The 19,689-nt window shown below is 36.8% G+C and overlaps 2 protein-coding genes across 14 annotated transcripts in view; one reads left to right on the plus strand and one right to left on the minus strand.

The window, feature by feature from the left end:
* Positions 1 to 5,183, minus strand: part of Teh1 (tipE homolog 1) — a 49,364-nt gene extending 44,181 nt beyond the window's left edge. For all 5 annotated transcript variants that reach the window (XM_071786135.1, XM_071786128.1, XM_071786125.1 and 2 more), the window contains exons 1-2: positions 5,042 to 5,183; positions 52 to 2,858 (exon numbers count right to left, since the gene is read on the minus strand). In XM_071786135.1, the coding sequence (XP_071642236.1) occupies positions 52 to 589 (538 nt within the window). In that variant the 5' untranslated portion in view covers positions 590 to 2,858; positions 5,042 to 5,183. The remainder of the gene's footprint in view (positions 1 to 51; positions 2,859 to 5,041) is intronic.
* A 129-nt stretch (positions 5,184 to 5,312) lies between these two features.
* On the plus strand, positions 5,313 to 19,612 carry LOC139817728 (protein no-on-transient A). Of its 9 annotated transcripts, none has more exons than XM_071786037.1 (16): positions 5,313 to 5,709; positions 7,431 to 7,670; positions 7,754 to 7,972; positions 8,190 to 8,491; positions 8,743 to 9,038; positions 9,120 to 9,310; positions 9,686 to 9,776; positions 10,005 to 10,024; positions 12,962 to 15,428; positions 17,137 to 17,179; positions 17,544 to 17,618; positions 17,837 to 17,908; positions 18,264 to 18,329; positions 18,685 to 18,971; positions 19,049 to 19,133; positions 19,514 to 19,612. In XM_071786037.1, exons 1-9 carry the CDS (start codon positions 5,458 to 5,460, stop codon positions 13,172 to 13,174), a joined length of 1,824 nt encoding a protein of 607 aa, XP_071642138.1. In that variant the 5' UTR covers positions 5,313 to 5,457; the 3' UTR covers positions 13,175 to 15,428; positions 17,137 to 17,179; positions 17,544 to 17,618; positions 17,837 to 17,908; positions 18,264 to 18,329; positions 18,685 to 18,971; positions 19,049 to 19,133; positions 19,514 to 19,612. The 9 variants fall into 9 exon arrangements, with proteins under 9 accessions (XP_071642138.1, XP_071642131.1, XP_071642135.1 ...); XM_071786030.1 differs by having other exon boundaries at positions 18,685 to 18,760; XM_071786034.1 differs by having other exon boundaries at positions 19,049 to 19,612.
* The last annotated feature ends 77 nt before the right edge of the window (positions 19,613 to 19,689 follow it).

Raw genomic sequence — 19,689 nt, forward strand, 5'->3', positions numbered from 1 at the left:
CAAGAAGAAAAGTGAAAAACGCTAAGGAAGACTGCGACTTAGTGATCCTACCGGCAGTGACGGTGCCCAGATCGGCCGTGGCGTTCGCGGTGGTGTTCCTGCCGCCGGTGTCGTTCTTCATGCTGGCGTTACTCCACGGCGTGTACGTGACGTATATGTGAGTGCAGCTGTACACGTCACTGGTGCATCCCTCGCGGCACGAGCTCCACGTACAGTTGAAGAGACCGGCGAGGTCCTCGCGCCGCGAGGTCGTGCAGATTACCGGCTCCGGCGAGAAGTCCGCCGCTAGGGTGCTGATGGCCGGGTCGACGTAGAGCGGCACCAGGAAGAGGAGCGCCGCGCCGCCTGACGTAGCGACGAAGGCCAGGGCCGATGTCGCGTAGAAATTAAACCGCTGACGGCAGGTAGGCCGTGGCGGTCGGCGCCGCGACGCGCCGAGCCCGAGCTCCAACAGCTTGCGCTTACGACGTAGCTCCCGCTCGTGGAAGTCGTACTCGCCGCCGCTGTCCCGACCCTGATTCCGATCGTGTTCGCTCTGGCACTGGCTGCAGCTCGCCTCCAGCAGGAGTTCGGAGCTGCTTCCGCGCATCACCCGGGAGACGGCTTCTCTCCGAGATCGAGACGACGCTACGCGGCCAAGACTCCTTCTACTACGGCTTCCTCTTCTTCGGGCGGTCCTGGCTGCTGCTCGATGCCTCGATTCTGCGACGATTCATCGAGCGCGCCGATCTACTGGCCGATCATCGCTTCGTATACGGTTAGACGCTATAGGTTCATGGAGGGAAGGGGTTCTTGATCCTCCGGGATCAACTGTCGAACAGGCACGCATCGATCATCGGTTTCCGCGTGGACGACTCGTCCGGCAGAGTACCGGGGATCAAGTGAGCTCGATCGCGATCCCGTCTTTCGCTAGGAAGCATTGAGCGAGGCCGTTTACCAACTCGTTTGCTCGTCTCGAAATTCGATGCACGGTCGTCGAGGCAATTTCGTCGTGTATACCGGGGGGGATTTTATCGAACAATATGAGCTCCTCGATACAAAAAATTTGGATATAATTTTAGGTGTAGCTTATACGAGATCCTCGATCGACGACGCCGCGTTATTGTTTCGTCGATGTACGCTCGATCGTCGGGGATCTCCTCCCGAAATCTCGAGGAGCATCATGAAGCAAGATCCTGCAAACGATGCCGCGCGCTTCGCAAAGCTCCATGCACGTCTTCTCGCGACGGCCTTGGCTCGGCATCACGCGAGGATTCGATGAATTCGATTATCGCCTTCAAGTTCGACGCTTGCTTGAACAGACACTTGTAAATCTCGGCATCGTTTGTGTAGATAGGCCACGTACCACTCTGCTCCACCGAGCCACCTTCTCTCGACTCTCCTCCTCGACTTTTCAACCGTGGAAAGTCTTTACCTTATCGCTATACATAACGACCTTGCACGCTTTAAGGTTCCTTCGGGTTATCAAATTGAGCCGATCGATCACGACCTTTCAGCCACTGCCGTTTTGCAGGAAATCATGCATTTCTATAATGCGCGCGCGTAGCAGCGCGCCCCGCGCACGTATATGAAAAAATCTTCGAGAAGAGACTGACGATGATCGCTTCACGCGTTAGAAAAGTCGCGTGCTATTTTGGAAATTGTTAATCTGTTGATCCCAAGTTAGGCCTGTTCGTTCGTTTCTTTGTTTATTATTTTTTTTATCGGTAAGGCGCACGTTGTGATATTTGAACGACGGATATCGAGTCAAAGGAATTCGATATCGCGTATGTGAAACTTATACGACAAGCAGGTCGACGTGACGCGACTCTCCCCTATGTACCTTGCTCGTCAGCTTTAGAACCGATCGTAAAATTATACTACAGGAAGCCACAAACCGTCAACGACATTTCGTCTCCGCTAATGAAGGAGCTTTTCATCCAGGACGTTGCGCTATTACTATCTCGCCAGGTCTATCCGCAATCAACAGCGGTCGCTGGTATATACTTGACGATCCGCCACGCGCTCCAGATCGATCCACCCAGCTGTCTGTTTCCAGCGGAAAAAAGAGTAAAGGTATTCGACGTACTCTTTCAGAACCCGTGTGAGCCTCCGCCGGTGAATCCCGATGGTGCCATGAATCCGCGATCTACCCGTCGCCGTCCAGCTTGGCTCTCGCGCCGAAGGACCATTCGCGGTAACACTTAACGGGTCCCGTTTAACACCAGCTCCGCAACTGGTTGCCACGCAGCGGAGAGATGCCTGGCATCGACGTCGGTCGCGTCGCGATCCTGAAATTCCTGTCGCCGCACGCGACTCCCCGTCGCGTACACCCGATCGATCCGCCGCCGTCGATCCTTCCTGGGTGCATAGGACACACTCACACTCACCGGCCGTCGCGATCGGATCACGGGGTGATCTCGATGATCCTGCGATCTCGAGAGGGGAAGAGAACTGTGAAAGGGGTGAAAGCGCGACGGACCGGGGGGGGGGACCAGGACAGATGTTTCGCGGGGCCTTCTCTTCCTCCTCCTCCTCTCGCGTACGAGCACCAGCGCGTTCCTGGCGAGTGCCGTCCGCCTCGCGGATCGCGGGTTCAAGCGTGACTATTCGACCACCTCGGCGAGGAGTCCTCGACAGGACAGGCTGTGGTCCGAAGCGACAGGGCGGGGTTCTAGGCGCGCATGAGCGACGGGTACAACCCTCTCGCCCTCGTACCCCATCGTGCCACCCCCGCGATGCATTCTCCTTGTTTACGCTCCTGCCTGTCCCGCCTTGCTTCCTCCACGTCTTCTCTATACGGGATGTCCCGAAGCCACCGTGTGATGTTTCAACAGCGATCGAAACTCATTGACATGTCGACGTGAATTTCTCGAATTCTGAAACGAGATATAATTTCACGAGACCAACTCTTACACTTTTATCAGAAAGTAAGTATATTTGCGTTTACAGGAAAATTATCTGATTTAGAGTTTAAAATACATCACGTTTTAGGTACAAAAGCGAGCCAAATATTTGCATAGAAATTTTAAATATTTGAATACTTGTTCAACGACTGTGGAACTTCAATGGAAAAGAGAGGGAGAGGAAGAGAATGTAATCACATTTAAATTAAAACGTTAAAGATTGACGACTCAGAATTGAAGGAGTTAGACTGTCAGAACATTGAATTAAGAAATATTTCAAATTAAATAACGGATTAAAGGTTCCATTTAATTACGTGTAGTTCGAGTGAGTTTATTTTCGATCGTTTGTAGATCAGAAAAGACATCGATATTTCGATCATTATTTTAAGAAGAAGGATTTCTTCAAAATTTCGAATGTGTGGAAAAAGTCTCCAAAATATATTTACCCGATAGATCTAGGACACTATATGTATATATGTCGCGCGCAACCAGCGTGTTCTACTCTTTTCCCTCTCTCGTTCTTCTATTATCATCTTTTAATTACGTCCTGTAATGAAGCCAATTTTTTAATCGTGGAGTCTTAGCTCTCTCGCGTCACGGCGTGTACGGAGAGGTGATGTTTTAAGGCTCTTTAAAAATCGTTTGACGGAAGTTCAATACGGTTAACGAGCGAGTTTGCATAAAATTAAGAGGCAATTCTACGACGCAGAAACGCGAACTACGGAAAGTTTTATTAACATCAATGACTTATTCTAATGCTTTCAATTTAATAAAAAAATACGGAGGGACGATTCAGCGTCGTGGGGTCCGCTTTTGAGAGATTTTGCGAATTATTAGAATCAATTAAAATATTCGCTTATCCCTCAGCCACGGGATAGAAAAGCAACCATTATAGTCTCATTGTTGGCGTTATCGATCTTCTCTGCATGTCTTCACTTTTATTTACGGGCCTCTTGAAAGTACATTCTACGTACGGAGTCTACTTTCGCTGTAAAGCAGATTTTATTACCCGCTATATGATGTATATAATATACCGATAATTTCCGAGACCGCGGGTGTGGGGAGATGGGTCTCTGGGACGCGATCTACTTTCCCTCCAGAGAGTCGTCCCGATTGTTACGTGTACGTGTGTGTCACGGCAAAACTGCGCGATCCTCGCGAGAGCGTATATCCCTGGCTTGAACGATCGGCTGACGAGCGCGTCCTAGATCGCCGGCTCCGACCCTAATTCGCCACTTGGATCTAGCGACAGGAATGCCCGATACGTGGACGACCGCCCGGGAATTTATTATATCGTTAAACTCCCACGCGTGCTTTTCTGCCCAGATTGCGATCGGATCGCGCTTCCGGCGGTATAGGATCTACGACCCGGAGAGCTCCCGTGATTTAGGTGACGGGCCGGAAACATTAGGTCACACCTATATCGTCGACTGATAGCGACGACTCCGAGGGAACGCGCGTGTCAGCATACTTATCAAAGTTCACACCGCTCAACTCCGTGTGACACTGACATTCTACATTGATTGATACGTATGCCGTAAGTTTTCCCGAAGTATGCGATAACTTGGGCTGACATTTCTCGAGTCCCTCCAAAGTTTAGGACAAATTAGTTTTTGAATACGTCTTTCGCATTACGAGCGGTAATTAATTTTTTACTCTTTTCTGTTACATCGAATTAATTTTAAGTAAATAATTAACTGTGATTTTTATAACAGCGTAAAATATCGCAATGGATTTCGAGGATCAAATGTTAATAATTTAATGCTAAATTAAATAAATTTTGTTTGACAAACTAAATATCGAAACATTTTATTCTCTCTAAAATTCGTATTATATTTTGAAAAATGTTTTATTTTTATAAATTAACTAAATTTTGCTGTTTTATCTATATATGCACAAAAAATATACTATCAATTATAAAAATATCTGTGCCTTGTCAGAGGCAAAGAATCGTCGTATCCCGAGTTTTTATCAAAATTAGAGTTAATACTTTTTCTACAGGAGTTTAAATTGAATAAATATATTAAGAATTTTTTATATGTCGACATTATTATTACTGTTTAAAAAAAGTCATATATTCTAAAATCTTCATAGAAATAATAAACTTTAAATTCTGTTTTCTCAAAATTTCTGACAATGAAGATATAATTTCTCACCTCTAATACATATATGTATTTATTTTCCATCTTTTATACAACTCTTTTTGCTCGAACGGAACGTGTTCACGTGGTCGCCTGGGGAATACAAATGCAAGAAGTGCACCCAGAGTCCCTAGTCAACAACACATTCCTGGGAAAGTTGGCGAACCTGCTAGGCCAATCATCGCGCGCCGCAGCCGACGCCTCAACCAATCCCGTCGTTGCGTCACCCACAATGCATCGCGCCGCAGCCAGAAAGGGAAACTGCCATATTTAATTGCCACGGCTCCCCTCGTCGGTCTCTTCGTTGCCGGACGCCATAGAGTGCGGTCGACTCGTACGTACGGGACGCGTGACGTAGGAGCTTCGGTTCGGTCGAGAGCAGAAAGTGGAGAATTGGATTTCACTCACGGCACGCGGGACACGGAGCAACGATGGCCGGGACGGAGACCCCGAACGTGAAGTCTGAGACGGCGAACGCGCCAGTCGAGAACAGCAGCGAGAATATGCGCGATCGGAACCCGCCCGGCGGCGGCGGCGGCGGTGGCGGCGGAGGAGGCGGAGGCGGTGGCGGCCGCGGACCTCGCGGCCGAAAAGGCGGTACTCGTTTCTCCGGCGGTGGCCGTGGAGGCGGCCCCGGTGGTCCCGGTGGTCCTGGAGGTCCCGGCGGCAGGAACAACGAAGCGGTAATTTTCTTTTCTTTCTCACGACTTTTTGCGACTTATGTACCGCGAGCTAAAAAATCGCCTGGCGTCAAATGATCGCCGCCGCGTCGTACCGGCGCCATTACGTTGTCCGGCGAGGCGAAACGTAGTAATTATTTTCGGGCCGGCTACGCGCCCCCCCTCGTCCCTCGATCCCGCGTCCCTTCGATCGTGGATCGCGAAGATCGCGCTATTTCCGGCGCGTCGCCGCAGGCCGCGTGGTGAATATGGCGATTATATACGTAGAACGCCTCGTCGTGGCGCATTTTTGGCGTGACGAGAGGACCGCGCGTCGAGATTTTTCCGCATTCGTTTGCCGATGTGGGAAGATTAAAATAAGATAGCTCTCGGGAGAAATACTCCGTTTTTGGCGGGATGGCGGGTGACTGTCGAAATTGGAGTCATGGTGCATTCGCGATCGGCGGCATTACCTTTGTTACGCCTGCGATAACGCGTTAGCATTGAATCTGAAAACGTTGGGACGATTGAAAGGATATGAATCACACGTCTTTAATTCTCACTCCTACGCACTCCCACACCGGTGGAGTAAATGCAAAATGGCGTTCCTTGCATCTAAAATGGCGGTGAGCGTTCTTAAATTCCCGCGTCGCACGTGCCTCGTGGAGTCGCTAAGAGATTAAGGTGTTTTTATATTATTTTACAAATGGAGAGTTGATATATTAAAATACTTTGTATAGCAATAATACGCACTTTGATATTCACGTTAATGCATATTTTGTTAAGTAATTACACGTGTAAGCTCGTGGAGTTCTTGCTAAGGGATTAAAATGTTTCTATTATTTTACAAATGGAGAGAGTTGATATATTTATTAAAATACTTTGAATAGCAATACTACGCACTTTTTGATAATCACGTTAATGCATATTTTGTTAAGTAACGAAACTACACGTGTGAGCTCGTGGAGTCGTCGCTAAGAGATTAAGATGTTTCTATTATTTTACAAATAGAGAGTTGATATATTTATTAAAATACTTTACATAGCAATAATACGCACTTTGATAGTCACGTTAATATGCACATTTTGTTAAGTAATAAATTACATATGTAAACTCGTAGAGTCGTTGCTAAGAGATTAAGGTGATCCTAAAGCCGTGATCCTAACCGGTTTTTTTTCAGTTTTTTCTTAGCACTAATCTTTTAATTGGCTTTATAGAAATGCAAAATTCTTGTCTAGAATTAAAGTACGCATCAAAATCTAGGTCATGGTGGTCGAATTTATACGTGGTGGTCGTCACGTATAACAAAAAATATTAATTTTTTTTCGTTTTTGATATAAATTCGACCACCATGACTCAGATTTTGATGCGTACTTTAATTCTAGACAAGAATTTTGTATTTCTATAAAGCCAATTAAAAGATTAGTGCTAAGAAAAAAACCGTTTAGGATCACGGCTTTAGGATCACCTTAAGATGTTTCTATTATTTTACGAATGGAGAGTTGATATATTTATTAAAATATTTTATATAGTAATAATACGCATTTTGATAATCACGTTAATATATGCATATTTTGTTAACTAACAAATTACATGTGTTAACTATGAAAAAATAGAATTTAAATTTATTTTAAAAATTGCTATATAGAATAAGATATACAAAATTATAAGAAAGGGTGTATTTAACGAATTATACATGTTTTATAATGATAGATTATTCAGGAATACTTTTGATTTTCTTCTAGATGAAAATGAATGACTCCATGGATGGAGGGATGGATAATCCCATGCCGGAAGGTATGAGTGGTGGCATGGGAGGCGGTATGGGAGGCGGTATGGGAGGAGGTATGGGAGGCGGTATGGGTGGCGGAATGGGTGGCGGAATGGGTGGCGGTATGGGCATGGGTCGCGGTGGTGCAATGCGAGGAGGTGGCAGAGGTGGTCGCGGTGGCGGCGACAGAAACATGGCCAGTAGATCGCAAGACGTAAGTTTACATCTTATATTCTTTGTATATCGTTCACCCATAGTGATTATACTAATGAACTTGATTATTTTTATCATTTTTAGGATCGACTAATGGAACGCGTTATGTCTATCAGTGGGCCTACTCATGAGCTTCCACCACAGGATACGACAGAGAAGAAGTTCAGTGGCCGAAATCGTTTGTACGTTGGAAATTTGACAAACGACGTGACCGAAGAAGAAATACAGAATATGTTCCAAAAATATGGAGAAATATCCGAGCTGTTTGTGAACAAAGAGAAAAATTTTGCTTTTCTCAGACTGGTAATTATACGAACCATATATAGTTATTTAATAAGCAACATCGCTGCGCATCAATTTTCTTTGTGACAATATTAAATGATTATAATAATTACCGTTTGATATGAAATGATAAGAATTTCTGGCTGTATAATTTTGAAATGATCACGTTATAACTACTAAAATATTTCGTGTTTTGCAATTTCAAATTAAATAATTGTTCTTCTTTTTTATGTTCTAGGATTATAAAGCAAATGCTGATACAGCTAAGCGCGAACTAGATGGTTCAATGCGAAAAGGGCGTGCGCTGAAGGTACGCTTCGCCCCTCATTCATCGACAATCAAAGTAAAGAATCTTACAACTTGGACATCCAACGAACTCCTTGAGAGAGCCTTCAGTGTATTTGGCGAAATCGAGCGTGCGATAGTTAAAGTTGACGATAGAGGTAAAACTACTGGCGAAGGAATTGTTGAGTTTTGCCGGAAACCATCTGCTCAGTTAGCTCTGAGAAAATGCACGGAGGGTTGCTATTTCGTTACGGCGTAAGTTAACATAACTTTTGATAAACTTCGATAAATCCCCGACGCCACGCTTGTTTGATGTGTTCTAATCTACAAGTGCCTAATGTACAATTTTAGGGGTATAGAAAAATATAAGTTTCACATAGGAAACATAGTTGATTAGTTTCATTGATCGCTGTGTGCTGACACGTGAAATACAAATTTATTGTGAAAAAAGAGATGCTGATTTGAAAAGTGAATGTGTATATAAAATGTAAAAATTTCTGTTTCAGTTCCCTTCGACCAGTAGTTGTTGAGCCATTTGAGCAGCAAGATGATGTGGACGGCTATCCCGATAAAAATTTACCACGCAAGAATCCAGAATTTTTCAAAGCACGTGAGATTGGACCACGCTTCGCGCAAGTAGGCAGCTTTGAGCACGAGTACGGTACGAGATGGAAGCAGTTGCACGAATTATACAAGCAGAAGGAAGAAGCACTTAAACGGGAAATGGCGATGGAAGAAGAAAAACTGGAAGCTCAAATGGAATTCGCCCGATATGAACACGAGACGGAACTTCTGAGAGAACGTACGTATTCTAATATTAATGTGTAAAGTACTGCCTCTTCTTCCTTTATGATTATATGAATTATCATATCTTGTATTACAGAACTGCGAATGCGCGAGGCGGATCGCGAAAGACAAAAGAGAGAATGGGAAATGAAGGAGCGACAAGCCGAAGAGCAGAGAACTCGCGAAGAGGAATTAAGACGACGCCAACAAGAAGAAATGGCGATACGTATCAGGAGGCAGGAAGAGGAATTGCATAGACGTCAACAGGAAAACAATTTGTTTATGCAGGTTTGTTGAGTAATAAAATTGTTTAACGGCATAAGTTTAACATAACTGTTGACAAACTTTTCGATAAATCCCCGACGCCACGCTTGTTTGATGTGTTCTAATCAACAAGTGCCTAATGTATAAATCTTAGGGGTATAGAAAAATATAAGTTTCACATAGGAAACATAGTTGATTAGTATCATCGCTGTGTGCTGACACGTGAAATACAAGTTTATTATGAAAAAAAAGATACTGATATAAAAAGTGAAAGGATATATAAAATATAAAAATTTCTGTTTTAGTTCCCTTAACTTTCTATATTGTATTTTTTCTTGAAACCACAGGTTTAACATTTCAATTATTGTGTACTGATGGTTGTATTTTTTTATATTCTAGGAACAGGCAATTCGCAGTGGCGGCGGCAGCGGCGGCAAAAATTATGATTCTGTCAGTAACAATGATCGTGATGGATATGGTCAACCTGATGGTAAGTAATGAGTTTTTGTTTTAGGAAGAAATGATTTAAGATTACGAAGATACAACTATAATACAATTGCAATCTATACATTATATATATCGCAAATATGTGCAATACAGCTGTACAGTATGTCTAAACTTACATAGAAGTATACAACGATTTAAGGCTTGTTTTTTCAGCATCGTCATAATTTTATATTCTGTACTTTAACAAATATGTTTTTGTTAATTTTTGCAGGTGGAAGCGGCATGCCAGTGGTAATGTATCTCTTTCATTTATTATTTTCTTCCATAACTTATTATAGCATTAAGTTTTTTCTCGTAACATTTGACTTTCTTTTCTGGACGTGTTCTTTTTTTCTTCTTGGGCGGTACAATTTTGAAATGTATTCTCATGCGTTTCGCGCACATCTCATTTATTACAATGAGCGGAATACTGTGTCGTGCATGACGAGATGCAATTATTTATCATGGTGTATAACACTATAAAGTTAACTTAGGAGGGTTGATAAACCCTGATATTATCCCCCAATTGAGCATGCTCTTCAATATAAGCAGAGTTCTAATGTCTGCAAAATTAACGAATAATATTTGTTAATAGTTTTTTATTCAATACATTTATGAAAAAAAATATATATATATAAATTTGTTTCGGATATTTGTAACATGTGGAGGAATCAATAATGTGCATAGTATTTAGACAACAAAAAATGACACTTCAATGACTGCACGGAGTGTCACAATATTAACACTGATTTTAGTTACAAATTCTAAATGATCTCCATTAACCGGCTTTGCCGTTTGCAAAGATCTGTAAACGATTATATAGCTATTTCTGCTATTTAACTCCTCAACATATTTTCTACTGACGAGATACGCTTTTGTTTTGCATCTAATTTTGATGCACGGATATTCGAATTTATATGATCTACTGTTTTCTTTAAGATGCGAAATCTTCGATCGGAAGTACCGATGCCGATGACTTTACGCTGAAAGTTTTGCTCAAAACCTCCGACTTCTGTGTTATATGTATGAACCAGCATGCGAACAGCGCAATATCTCAATTTTATCGCAGCGTTGACGCAAATTAATGAACTGTGACTTTCATAACAAACATTTTACTGCTCTTTGCTGCAAACATTGCAGCTAGAAATAGCAACCATAATAATCATCACCGTTAATTGACTTCCGCTAATTGACAAACGATTAAATTTTACTTAATAAGTTTTGTCATATACCGATTCAATTATTAACATATATATTAATACATATATTAATATATTAATATATATATTATATATAATATATATATTAATAATTATTAATATATGTACGTAGGACACTAGACAGATGTTCTGTCGTAATGTGATATTCTTGATTTTTCGAAATTTACTTCCATAATCGTGCCACACTTGGCCTATATGATTGTAATATATATATTACTAAAAATATATTACAATCTAAACTCTTTATGCCTTCGAAAGTGATTTAGATCTATAAATATAACTGCCATATTGGTCTCTCCACATGATTGCAGACAGGAGACTCTGATCTATTATTCTGTTGTAGTCTTAAGAGCAATTTTATTTACTATGGAACATTTACACATTCATAATTTGGTATTATAGCCTTTACATTTTTTGTGACAAAAAATGAAAAGAATGTGTGGCAAAAGATTCACGAAGTAGTACGGTTCCATAGTAATTCTACTGACCAAGAAGTGCCCAACTAGACCTTTCTTCTAAATAAGTATATTAAGCTATTACTCTTATAAAAATATTTCTAAGGAAATTGAATCGTGCATGCACATATTTCTGCAGTCTCCAACTAAGTTAAATTTGAATCTTGTTTATTTATTCTGAGCTTCGTATAATCTTGAATACTTGGAAGCACGTTGTTTATGGAATGCTAATGCTCTTGCATATTTTGACATATGCTCATTGTAGGAGTATTTTATGCATAGTACTGATTCGCAATACGATACATTTTTTTGAAGTATTACGAGCACAACGGAGATAGAGCTTGCTTCGAGACCTTGATCACGTCTCTTTGCTGCTCGCGTCTTTAGTGCTCGGAGCTTCAAAATTATGTGGAAGCTTAATGTCAGTACTTTACTGTTAAGCAATTGAAATTATCTCCGGCGTTTTCTCTCTAATGTGCGAAATCTGATTTGCCACACGATAAAATGAATTCATCGTTTTTATTGGGAGATATTTATTTTATATGAGGGAGATATTTATTTATTCATTAGGTTCTTATTACTCTAATTACTCGAGGTAAACTCGTTCATAATTTCTACCGAATATATAATTATATGACTAATAATTACGTCACTCTACTATTGGGGCTGGGAAATTTTTAAAGAAATTCTATTTAGGTCTACACACTATATAGAATATACAGGCGTACAAACTTGCGTTTGTACTATGTTACATTTATGTACAAACCGATACATCGACAATTTCTGCTTATTCATTGTGTGATGTGCAAAATGAAATGAATCTCATTCTTACTCTTATATTGTGGGATCTCCAATATATATTGGCTACATTATTATCAAAATAGCAATAATCCTTATATCAATTGAATCAATTGAATATCTTAATCGTGCTTCAACTCTAATTTGAAATTCAACTCCACAATACGAAGTATAATAAAAATAATCCACGATTATATTTAATGTTACGCTTGAAATGCAATTTCCGAGCTTTTATATTTTGAGTTGAAGTCACGATTAAGAAAAGTAATTGTACGTGTGCGATAAAATTATAAAAGATTCGCGTAAACAGCTACACCGATATTTGTCTACTCATATATAACCAAAAGTATTGTCTGTCTACGTTGGGCATTTTCTTGGTCTGATTAATGTCACAGAACATATCCGCCAAAAGAGATATATTAGTAAGAGCTGTATTTAATGCAGTTTTACTGCCATGGACACACAAAACAGCAATCTAACATTGTGTTTTCCCCTTTCTTTTCTATGTGATTTGACGAAAATTGACGATGACCTGTGCTGCTGTCAAACATGGATGGTCGCCCTGAATCGTACGGAATGTACTTATATGGTACATCCGCAATTCACGCGCACACGCGTATCGTGCGTTCCTCTGATGCGAACGACATTCTCATCAATGATTAACAACAAACTCTCGGCTTCCCTATACGATTCGCATTCTCCGCGCGTTTCTATAGGACCCGAAGTCATTTATGGACGCGTACAATATGGATCGCGGTAGTCGAGGGGGTTATAACGATGATCGTGGGCAAATAATGGATTTAATGGACATGAGGGTTGACATGGGTAATATGGGCGGTGGTCGTGGAGGTAGCGGTGGTAGTGGACGTTGGCAAGGAAATGATCGAAATCGCCCGGATGATTATCCTAGCAAACGCCGACGATATTAAACATGCGCAGTACAAAGTCTTACTTCGCTGATTTCTTGACACTCTGCAAATCGTACTATGTCCTTCGTTCATTTCTCACTTTTATATTACTTGTTTGATCTTGATAATTAACGAGGCAATGGGGAGAGAATAGTGTTGAGAAAATCGAATATTATTTACAAGCATAATATTGGACATCGATGGCAGTAATATACCGATTTGAGATACTCGACCTGCGAATGAAAAATGCGTGAGAGTTTGGACTTAAAACACAAGTTAATGTTTTGATACCTTGACGGATTCTGTGTCCTCCAGATGACATTTCTTCTCGAGCATGTATTTCGATTGAATATCAATAACGATGGTGTTATAAAAAAAAAAAAAATTAACGTCATCAGCTTGTACGTTTTAGAAATCTGCTTAAATTGCTGTTTCTACGTTGAGATTTATGCAAAATATCATCAATTGAAAAGCAATATTTAACATACCCGATATTTTATTGGACACAATTTATTCCGCATTTTCATCTTCTACTCGAATCATGACTTAAACATCACAAATTTGAATCTTACTTCATAATTAATATGTGTATTTTGTATTTGACATATAAATATTAACGAAATATTGCATAAATGCCCATAAATATTAGACTCGTCAAGTATAGAATCATGAATAATTTGAATTTTCATATTTCATTTATATTACAAATATGAGATACATACATTTACTACGAAGTGAGATTCAAAGTTACAATTTATTTAAAGATCTTGGGAAATGTGAATGATATTAAAAGATAACAATATAATTTTTTGTTTTACAATATATTTTTGTTCTGAATATCATAGCTTTATTAAAAAATTCGTTCATTCTAAATTTGTACTGTACCATTTTTAATCATTCTTTCGATAACCATATTATACATTATTTATTATTGAGAGAAAGCTATAATTTAATTTTTTTTGTTAACTTTGAAAGATCGCACTTTCCTTACTTATTATTTTATACTCTTTACCTGAATTATGAAAATATCAATGTATAAGCGACGACGCAAAGACGTCATAACTAGAATTTAATTTTTCAATCAAGATTTACAATACTTGGTTTATCTTGAAAATTAGTATTGTGCTGTACGCCGAGCTATGCCGAGTGTGGTGGTTGCATCGTGATATGCAAACTTATCAGTTTTTAAATATTCAACAGTAATTACTTAGTATATAAGTTATTATACATACATATATATAAATATATATATATACATATATACGCAGTGCTATCTGCAGACATAATATTCAATACTTTGTGAAGAATCTTAATCTATCTATAGCAGCGTGATTAAAAAAAAATAAAGGTATATAATACACAAACTTATATATCTTAGTTTCTAATATCAATCAACATTACTGTGTCTTCTATGAATTGCATACATAACTGATTCTCTGTAAATTATAACTAACTGAATTATAACTGAATTACAGATTACAACTTTTGCTACTACTGAAATATTTACATAAATTATTTGATGATCTTAATTTTGCTTTCAGTTCAACGATTTTCTATATCTTCTACATAGGAAAGGTTTGATGTATTGATATTCTCAGAGAAAGTTTCTCACAAATATCTTCGGATGTCTGATTTATTCCTCTTTGAAAAAATCTGATAATTATTTATTAATTGTATTTTATATACAACTTCGGAAAGTTACGATTTATAATAGTTATAGACAAGACAGTGCGTTTGGAAAAATATACAAAAGCGTTCTGTAGAAAATGTCGATAGAAATTTCATACTGGTTGAAATTTTTCTAACGTAAATTTCCTAATAAGTAATTAATATATTTAAAATAGCTTTCAAAAACTTTTTTTAATTGTAGTGAGAATCTGAATTTATGTAATTACTTAATTATTATAATTATTATATCTGAAGTTTCTATTTTTTTATACAATGGGTGTGAAAAAGAGATTGCCTTCCTTTATAATGTAAAAGTTGCAATATTATAGCATCTATGATTCAAAGATCTTATATTATTGTTTTGTTTTTCCAATTATTTGTAATATTGGCAATTTTGTCTGTTACCTTGATTCTTTAAGAATCATTATGGATGATAAGAAAAAAAAATATTTTTCATCTTCAAGAATCTTCGACGTTCCAGTGCTTAATAATATTTATTTAGAACTGAATATAATTAATCAAGAGTCTTTTAACGGAGAGGAGACTACAATCACAAGATAGACTTACTTACTCGAAACTGCTAGTCAATGAACTACCTGTTAACGAGGTGAGTAGATTTTGTAAAACTATTATGCGTAATCTTACTTTAATCTTCGGGTGGGACGTTAAAACATTCAAGCAAAAATTACAAAGTGATAATTTATTGACCATTCACTAAGAGTCCCTCAGTAAGATTATTATTGCGCCTGTTATGAGTCTCTCTTTCAGAAAATTATATTATACGCTAGAGAGGGAGAGAAAGAGCGAGCAAACTGAAGATTACTTTGTAACGTTTGCTGACAGACATTACTGTTGATTAGAAATTATTATAATATGCAACTAATATTTAAATAGGTAACTTTATATTTCGTGATACTTTCATCTCCGACTCGCTTAAGAAGGAAACATTAAATCTTGGTCTAAATAATTTATATGATGATTTAAGCACTTATCAGCCTAGACAGCACTTCTTTTCACCTATGACAACCACAATATCTGGACACGTACTTTGATGAAAGGGTTGTCTTGGTCTAGCTATTGAATCTAGGCTGTGATGACAGATAATCAATTAAGTAACATGAATAACAAATTCTTACTTTATGCCACTTTGAGTGGCAAGGAATACCACGATGAATCTTTTATATCAATTCTGACATACGGTTTTATTATATAGCGACAATCTCTCTCGAAAAATAATTTCGTGAAATGGTAGATGGTCACTGACTATGTAAGTGACTCCATAGGAAGGAAATATTTTTAGCACGCAAGGATATATCTCGGATAAAAAAACTAAATAGAGGAAATGCAGATGTTTGTAATTTATTAATTCTTAAGATGCGATGCAGAGCTTTAAGAAATATTACGTGTGATGATAGAATGTACATAAAAACCTGAGAAAGTTCAGAGATTTGTGAAAAGAATCTCCATGATATTCTTGATATATCATAATCTTGTCAAAATTATCTCTTTAACGCGATTATAGACAAGTTACTTACTTTTTATTGCATTGTTAAAAGAAGCTGTTACAGAAAATACAAAGTTTTTGTTGTATTTTTTGAAATCTTCTGCGGTTTTTATGTATTTTTATCTCATTACCATATTATATGACAGAATATTAGAATACACTAAAAATTTGTTTTGGCTAACAGAATCTGTAATTATTTTGGAGCACAAATTAGAAATTACCTATTAAATATATCTGATTTATTTCAAATATAATAAATTTAAAAAAATTTTTTTTTAATTGACAATACAATTTATGAACTGCATAATATATTTATGAATGCTATGAATGTTTCAATTTGTCATATTTCAATACATTGCATATATTTTATGACTTATCATCTGTAATCATTTTTAGATTTTTCATTTAGTATTCCTTAACTTTTTAGAATCTAAAATTTAGATCAATATGATACTTTGGGAATCATATACATATATTTGTAACCTATTTAAAAACTTATATAATACATATCTAACATATATACATGTGAATTACATTATATAATACTATAATTATTTTTAATTACACGTCGCTGATATAAAATTAAATTAATATACTTGTATTAAATTTTTAACGTAATTTAACGTAATTTTTAACGTATTAAATTTTAAAACATAAAATTTTCTGTTAACTGCTGTACTTACCGAACGATGCATATTTTATAGACTGACGGTAATTGTCATTACGCGGATATCCAATTTCTTAGAACTGGAATCGCCTGATTACAATATCTTTAATGAACACGTATTTATAACATGTTGTATGTTTTCAGATTGCAGTACCAGGTTGATCAAGAAAGTGCTGACAAAATATAGGTATATTTTTAAATTTTTGATAAAATATTTTTTATATTTAATTAACTTTAAATATCAATCAGAGCCTTATTATACAAAAGTTTGTTGTCATATTCTGATTGACATGGTCAAAGTTGTTTGCGGTCAGATTTTTCTTTTGTATAGACATGCTTTTAGAATTGTTAACTTGCTTTAATTTTTGTTGTATATTGTCAGCAGACTTTTTCTTTACAATATTGCATGTTATGAAAGATATGAATTTTTTCATTATTTTAAAGATTCGTGATAGACAGATCGTACCGATCGCATTTATAAAAATTCTATTGAAACTGATCAATATTTTTTGCATTTTATATAATTTATATAATTTTCTTGCAATTTATAGTCTGAATTCTGAGGTCTTGAGACGATGGTTAGGCTTGATGTCCTTACATGAAGTAATGAACTTCGTGTGTCTAAGGTTTGTATAATCTTTAATTTCTTTCTCTGCATTTATTGTTTACGATTAAATCCTTCATGTTAATTCTCATCAATTTAATAATGATGATAGATTTTATAAATGATTCTAATGATTTTAATTATCCTAACGTGTACTGAATAACTAATCAATCTAATTTACGTGACCATAGAATTACACGTATATCGCTAACTCTGCTATTTGTTATTTCTGTATTAAAGGGAAGTTTGTAATGAAGAAGTGACGTAAATTGGTCTGGTACACGATACACACACATAAATTGCTTTAAAAAGGTGAGAATATTATTAGAAATATTTTTTTAAAAAGTGTGCATACGTTTAAATATAATGCATATTATATCAATTAGAAAGAAAATATTTAATGTTGTAAATATATTAACGTTATAATATATAAAATATTATCAAGACTGCAATGATGATATTCTTTCGGGGCTGAAACCTGATGTCAAAAATCTAATTCCAACGTGTACATTTCTTTTAACTGAAGCATGTCTTGAACTACATTTTATTCAGTTAGTTAATTAATTTTGTCTGCACTTGTACTAAATAACTAATCAATATCTAATTTATATGATATAGAATTACACGTATATCGCTAACTTTGCTATTTGTTATTTCTGTATTAAAGGGAAGTTTGTAATGAAGAAGTGACGTAAATTGGTCTGGTACATGATACACATAAATTGCTTTAAAGGTGAGAATATTATTAGAAATATTTTTTAAAAAAGTGTGCATACATGCGTTTAAATAGAGCATATTATACCAATTAGAAAGGAAATATGTAATGTTATAAATATATTAACGTTATAATATATAAAATATTATCAAGACTGCAATGATGATATTCTTTCGGGGCTGAAACCTGATGTCAAAAATCTAATTCCAACGTGTACATTTCTATTAACTGAAGCATGTCTTGAACTACATTTTATTCAGTTAGTTAATTAATTGTCTGCACTTGTACTAAATAACTAATCAATATCTAATTTATATGATATAGAATTACACGTATATCGCTAACTCTGCTATTTTTTATTTCTGTATTAAAGGAAGTTCGTAATGAAGAAGTGACGTAAATTGATCTGGTACATGAAATACATAAATTATGCAGATTATGCTTTAGAGGTGAGAAAATTATTAGAAAGATTTGTTTAAAAAGTGTGCATACATACGTTTAAATAATGTATATTATATCAACTAGAAAGAAAATATTTAATGTTATAAATATATCAACGTTAATATAAACTATTATCAAGACTGCAATGATGATATTCTTTCGGGGCTGAAACCTGATGAAAAAAATCAAATTCCAACGTGTACATTTCTTTTAACTGAGGCATGTCTTGAACTACATTTTACTCAGTTAATTAATTGTTTTTACTTGTTTTTCATAAAAATGTTTTGTATGTATAGGGTATTGCAAGGCGCACTCTCTCTCAACAAGAGTACTTTTCAGTATCAAGTAGTTGAAGGCTACTTTAACTTTATTTGTAGAAAGGTACATTATACTTATTAATTAACCTATATTAAACTTTTTATTCTCGTAGAGTAGAAAATCAAAATATTAAACAAGAAATTACCAGTTCGGTTGCTTTTAGCTTATTATATATTAGTTAATATAATTAACTAACTTTCCAATAAAAAGAATTATTAGCATTATATTCGCGGGAGGATTAAGTAAATATAAATTACACAAATAAAATGTTTCTAGTTTTGTATTAAAATTATGAATAATTAATTATGAAAATGATGAATAATTGGCTAGAGTCCTGAATGAAAGATGAGAAAGCACTCGTTCACATTTCTGATTTGTACGACATCTCAATTTTTATCGTAAACATTCATTTACGAAAATAATCAATTTCTATTTGTTTGCAGCATTACATGCAGTACGGGCCAGCGGTTTGAAACTTAAATTATTCAAATATTTATACGAATGTTTTATATTTGAATAAATATATTTTATTATTAAAATAATGCGTTAATCGATTTATTTTATTAAATTATCTTCCGACTTATATCATAATGCATTATTTAGCGGATATGAATTGGAG

Source organism: Temnothorax longispinosus, chromosome 1 (assembly GCF_030848805.1).
Source record: "Temnothorax longispinosus isolate EJ_2023e chromosome 1, Tlon_JGU_v1, whole genome shotgun sequence".
Lineage (NCBI taxonomy): Eukaryota > Metazoa > Arthropoda > Insecta > Hymenoptera > Formicidae > Temnothorax > Temnothorax longispinosus.

Coding starts and splice junctions, on each gene's coding strand:
- LOC139817728 (XM_071786034.1), top strand. CDS start 5,458: ATGGCCGGGACGGAGACCCCGAACGTGAAGTCTGAGACGGCGAACGCG. Junction 7,973..8,189: donor ATTTTGCTTTTCTCAGACTG/GTAATTATACGA, acceptor TTTATGTTCTAG/GATTATAAAGCAAATGCTGA. Junction 9,311..9,685: donor AAAACAATTTGTTTATGCAG/GTTTGTTGAGTA, acceptor TTTATATTCTAG/GAACAGGCAATTCGCAGTGG.